Source organism: Neopelma chrysocephalum, unplaced genomic scaffold (genome assembly GCF_003984885.1).
Source record: "Neopelma chrysocephalum unplaced genomic scaffold, ASM398488v2 Primary Assembly neopelma1_23b, whole genome shotgun sequence".
NCBI lineage: Eukaryota > Metazoa > Chordata > Aves > Passeriformes > Pipridae > Neopelma > Neopelma chrysocephalum.
This window is the reverse complement of record NW_020897692.1, coordinates 7,918,461-7,924,460: the sequence shown is the minus strand read 5'-3', so window position 1 is coordinate 7,924,460 and position 6,000 is coordinate 7,918,461. Positions and strand designations below refer to the sequence as shown.

Below are 6,000 nucleotides of genomic sequence, written 5' to 3'. Positions count from 1 at the left end.
TAGCCAGCAGGACCAGGGCAGAGATTGTCCTCCTGTACTTGGCACTGGTGAGGCCGCACCTTGAGTGCTGTCTCCAGTTCTGGGCCCCTAACTACAAGAAGGACATTGAGGTGCTGGAGCATGTCCAAAGAAGGGCAATGGAGCTGGTGAAGCATCTGGAGTACAACTGTTATGATGAGTGGCTGAAGGAGCTGGGGGTGTTCAGCCTGGAGGCTCAGACCTTATTGCTCTGTACAACTACCTGAAATGAGGTTCAAGCCAGGTGGAGGTTGGCCTCTTCTCCCAGGTAACAAGAGACAGGACCAGGGGAAATGGTCTCAAGTTGTAGCAAGGGAGGTTTAGATTGGATATTAGTAAAAATTTCTTCATGGAAAGGGTGGTCAATTATTGGAACACGCTGCCCCGGGAAGTGGTGGAGTCACCATCCCTGGAGGTATTCAAAAGATGTGTAGATGTGCCACTTAGAAACATGGTTGAGTGGTGGACTTGACAGTGTTAGATTAACAGTTGGACTCCATGATCTCAGATGTCTTTTCCAATCAAAATGATTCTATGATTCTATAAAAGTCATTACCATATGCAGCAGACTCAGCAATCAGTGTCAGGACCTATACACATTTTTCCCCTTTCAAAGTATATTATTGTGCTCAACATCTCAATGATTATGAAACTGGCAACAAGATATTTACTTTGATCAAGGTGTTTATTGCATCTCAGAGGGCACACATGCACTGGGGTTTTTTGTTTTCTTTTTTTTTTTCCTGTTTGGGATTTTTTTTTTAAACTGAAATACAAAGAAAAGCCATTTTGAAATCAGCTTTTTATAGAACTTTCCCATAACAGTGTTATCCCCACAGCAAATTCAGATACAACCACTTTTAATGGTACCATACATTGATTAAATAGTTCATTCGAAAGACTTTAGGTGAATATCTTTCCAACCCAATATGCTTTTACAGAGAACTGCCAAGCCACTTGTAACACTGATCAACAGTGACCTCATTGAAGAGTCAAGATCTTACACCAAGCCATCAGCAGAAACAGTATGAGAACAAACAAAAATTAAAGAAACACAGTATGTACAGTAAAGGGCATGGATCTCTGGATCAGAATTAAATCTAATCACCAATAGTACAAAAGCTACTCACAGCGCATTCGGGGCAATGGAGAAAACACTAGCCTAAGGCATACACAGGTAAGCACTAAATTAAGAGATGTACATAAGAACTGAACAGAGATGAGTAACATCACTTGTAATGTTTTGACTACAGATATACCAAAAAGTGCTCTCGTATTTGAAATCCCTTAATGCCAGTACAACTATGGTTGCTTTTTCCCAACCACATGGAGAGAAACTGACCCTTTACTTATTTTCAGTGCATTTAGCAAGAACTGATAAGTATGCGAATTTTAAATGCAAAAACTCAAATAATTAAAATAGATTTAAAAATAAAACAGCAATAAATATGGTACTTTTCAGACATGATTTTTCATTCTTGATAAATCATTGAAAAAGTATTTGTTATGGAAGTTTTCCTTTATATTACTTTAAATTATCTTAACATATACAGTGCCACAAAAATAAAACATTTTCTTCACCACAATTGAGATTCCTGTGACTGGGGGAAAAAAAAGTATCCTGCACAATTTCTTAAGTATTTTCTTTACTATCTGGTATTATCACACTATGCTTTATAACAGATAAAGGAGAAATTGAGTCCTAGGGAAATTTTAGGTGTCCTCAAAAAGTTATATACATTGAAACCTTCAAAAACCACAGACATTGCTCCAAATGGCTCACCAAACAACAGCTGCATAATCTGCCCCCATGGGATAGGTTCAGAAAAGCACTAGAAGGCATCAGAAACATACATCCATTGTTTAAATTGTAAAACACAAATAACCCAAGTACACAAATTCCGAGAGAGAGAGTAGGGATAACAGCTAAGGTAGTACACATTCCTAATGTTCACTTTCACAGCTGTGCTACACGTTTCAGGAGGAAGAGAAAGTCTGAGTAAGCGCTAGGTTTGGTACTGGTGGCTCACTTTGAAACTCTGAGCATCCATTTGTAGACTCCAAACTCACGTTTTTAGCATCCAGTCAGAAAAACTGCAGCTGTGAATATAGAAAAGTATTAGATGAAAATTGGAGTAATGAGTTAGTAAAGCACATGCTAGAAAGAACACCAAATCTGCTCATCTCTTCACACCTTCAAGGATTTGCTATCAGTTTTTAATGAAGCAGTCTTCCCACAGACAGTTATGAATCTCTCTATTATATATATTAGTTATCTCTCTACTATAAATACTAGTTGGAAGCAGTGAGTTCCAGGAATGAAGGTGCATCCCCACTCCTGGTCATCTCCACCAAGTGCCACGTACACCTTCCTGTGGCTGGAATTTAGAGAAAGGCGAAGTGGGACTGGGTGACGCCTGCTAAGAGCAGCCTAATTCCATCCACTGCTGCCAACTCCAGTGCAGAGGAGGCTTAGAATTAAGCTCTAGGAAGAAAGAAAAGTGACTCATGAAGAAGGCTTTAAAGTTATGTAATGGTTGTCCTCCCCTCACCTGGCGAATTATTCTAGTCTTAATTATAAAATGCCTACCTTACTTCTGCATTATTATTTTTTAATTGGCATAAGTGTTCAATTCAATTTGACATTTCTGCTTGGCCCTCTTAACATACTTCTCCAAAACCCCCACAGTAATATTTTGGTTTTTTTTTCCCTTCCATTCTGCAGTACTGTTTTTTCGCTTCTCCTCCATTTTTTCTTTACATGTACTCCTCTTTTCTTCCCCACTGTTGTTCTATACAGCCCTGCTCAGGACCTCATGCCTTAGCATTCATAAAAGCAATGCCTTGAAAAATTGTATGGCAGGGGAAAACATTAGCTGACAGCAGTTAAAATATGCAAACAACCTTCCCTTCATGACCAGAACATGTAAGTTAGTTTTTCCTCTTTTGAAACCTTTACACCTGTTATACAAAATCTGTTTCAACACCCACAAGACTGGAACAAGCCTCTTCAACACCATTTCCCCCCTCAGAATTTGTACCCTGTTATAATTCTATATGTTTCGGTATTAATTTAGGGAAAAAACCAAACCTGAATCCTTAGATTTAATAGAAACAAGGTAAAAATAGAAGCTACAGGTTGAAGATAACATTTCCTGGCAGCCACTTTTGGCAAAAAAAGTAGTTAAAAGTCAAGCTTTCAGGCCAAAATTAAGAATGTGGACAGAGATTTCAGTTTTCATTATCAGTGCATGCTTCTATCTATCTCTGCAGCTACTATTTTATCAGTCATATTCAACCTACTGGCCTAAACAACATCTGTGTGCCAGACGTACCACAGTGCGACATGCTTAAGCAAGCAGTCACAGAATACCTTATCGTTTACAAGAAATCCTTGATGTTAAGATCCGCTAATGGGTCCTTTGTTGGAGGTTTCTTGGGACTCTGAGTAGCAGGAGTTGGGCTTGGAGAAAGCTAACAGATGCCAGTCAGTAAGGCAGGAAAAAAACAAAGCAGACAAGAACACACAAGCATTAGATTAACATAGGCGGTTCTCACACAAGCACATCACAAGCATACTAAGTTCTCATTTTCCTGCAAGTTCAGCATGGTGCCACTTTACTCAAGCATTGTTTAGATTCCATCCATACTACAGGGTTAACAATGTTTGGCAGGTTTAATGGATAAGGCTATAGACACTGTAGATCCTAATTAGCATAGCTTCAAATCACTCTCTGCCTGTAAGACAGAATGATGTTAGGATCACCAATCCAGACAGAAGATAAGCAATTGTTAGATGTTTAACATCAAGGTGCAGAGTAAGCAGAGTACATGCTGCAGAGCACGACTGAAAATTCCAGCAACTGGCATTTAAGTACAAGTTATTCTACACTGGTAATGTAAATAAGAGTTCAAAGTGTAGTGAAAACATGACTAGATTATACAAGTTTCCTCCTTTGGCAGGTATAAAAAGCATCAGTTATTCCATAGAAAATGTCAGTTTTCAAGTTGCATGCAACACTTCTTACTACGGTGATCAAATGATCCTCTTATCCTGTCTTCACTCCTCCCTATCCCTACCTTAACTCAGGGCACAAGAGGTATTTTGAATGTAGCCCTGGCATCTTGATGACTACTCTTCTAGAAAAATTGTCTATGTCCCATAATATTATTCTTGGTAAGTGCAGAGACAGTTGAAGGTGGGAGGAAAAGCAAGACCAAGTACGTTCTTACTTGGAGCAGTTTCAAGATCTTACCATTTCCACATGGAAAACCCTGACAAGCCTCATTGGGAATGTAGTTCCCTACTTAAAAAGTGTGGTTTGCTACGTTGGTTGCTTAATAATTGCAAAACAAGGGAGGTGACTTGTCTCTTGTTGGGCTCGGAGGAAAGACGCTGAGTACAGCTCTAGCAAATTATGATAGGCTGTGAACAGGATAGGAACGCCCATCAACTCCACTTTGAGCTTTACCCAAACATCTCCCAGAAGTTGAATTTAGTTAGCTGCTGGAGACTTTTCAAACCTGTTTCATTGGTCTCATACAAGGCAACTGGTAAAAATCAAGGTGGTACATGTGATCTGCTGCAAGCCAGGCAGCTGATTTCCGTAAGGCATCTCATTTACAGGTCTACAACTAGAGCTAAACTGAGATAATGCATACACATAAGCTACTTTCTAGAGAAATGGAGAGCAATCAAACATTCATCTAGCAGTAATGCTTACCTGTACACCAGGGCCAGTGGCGGCTCCAAAGGGGGGCCTCATCATAGGCTGCCCATACATCACTGGCTGTTGAGGCATCATGGGCATGCCTGCACCTGCTGGGGGCTGTAAATTAACATGGAGTCAGCAGGGTTCTGGGTGGAGGAAGGAGAGCAGTGTAACAGATGAGACTCACCATCCCAAATGCTGCTCCTGGCTGTGGGACAGGTGGAGTACCTCCTGCAGCAGGAACAGCACTTGCTGGAGGCACACCTCCTGCCTAAAAAATAGATTAAAAAAATTTAAAAACCAAGAATCTAACACCAACCATCTGGAAACCACACAGTCTCCAGCATTCTCAAAGCTGTTCTGGAAAGTAGGACTGTTATGCAGCACATATGTAACCTCAAAACCACAAGGCTTCAAAGAATGAGAGAGCTGAATGAGTCCTTATGCTGATGCTCAGCTTGCTTCTTCATAAGAAAGCAAGGGTTACAGACTTCATTCTCTTCATGAATAGAGTCCATTTACCGAATATAACACAAAATAGGCCCAAGAAAATACACACTTTCCACTTCCTTCTACACTGCATAAGAAAGCATTCCAATTTCACAACAGCTAACACGCTATAGCACTTATTGCAGCACCGTATTTTAGTAAAAGCTTAAGCAGATTGTAAAGCTAAGGCAAATAACTGCTACAATTAGTTTACAATGAAAAAATCAATTACACACCAAGATTCATTTAAGTTAAAGAGTAAGTTAAGCCACTTAAGCCACAATCAGAACCATTACATACTTTACTAAGGACAGTTTAGTTTATCCTGCTATGCTTTTCATTCCTATGCTTGACTTGCTATCACTTTCATTCAAATAACACAAGGGATAAAAAAGCCTATCTCTCTCTAGAATTCAGGAAGAGGGAACTGTCAGTTTAGTAGTTTGACTGGATATAGAGCACAAGAGCATCTCTGAACAAGGCCACTCCGCCCTACTTACCTAGCATGACCTGCACATCATCCCTTTTGACTCCCTTGACTGTAACTTCCCAAGCACAGAGTCTCCTTATGGCCTTGAAAGCATCCAAGTATTTACTTTTCACAGATATATATACAATGCAAATTATTAATAGCTCTGAAGAGAGGCAGAAAGCATTCAAGGAAGGGATTTAAAAATGGCAGTAGGATTTCATTACTGCTATTGTATGGCCTAAGCATATTGGCACAATCTCTCAAGCTGTTACAGATGCATGTATGGTCATGCCTGTGCTTCCACATCCT

The 6,000-nt window shown here is 39.9% G+C and overlaps 1 protein-coding gene across 5 annotated transcripts in view; it reads right to left on the bottom strand.

Moving 5' to 3' along the window:
* Nucleotides 1-684: 684 nt before the first annotated feature.
* Nucleotides 685-6,000, bottom strand: part of SNAP91 (synaptosome associated protein 91) — a 67,250-nt gene continuing 61,934 nt past the window's right edge. For all 5 annotated transcript variants that reach the window (XM_027696265.1, XM_027696272.1, XM_027696290.1 and 2 more), the window contains 4 exons: nucleotides 4,918-5,001; nucleotides 4,743-4,847; nucleotides 3,392-3,492; nucleotides 685-2,118 (listed from right to left, as the gene is read on the bottom strand). In XM_027696265.1, coding sequence (XP_027552066.1) covers nucleotides 3,400-3,492; nucleotides 4,743-4,847; nucleotides 4,918-5,001 — 282 coding nt within the window. In that variant the 3' untranslated portion in view covers nucleotides 685-2,118; nucleotides 3,392-3,399. The remainder of the gene's footprint in view (nucleotides 2,119-3,391; nucleotides 3,493-4,742; nucleotides 4,848-4,917; nucleotides 5,002-6,000) is intronic.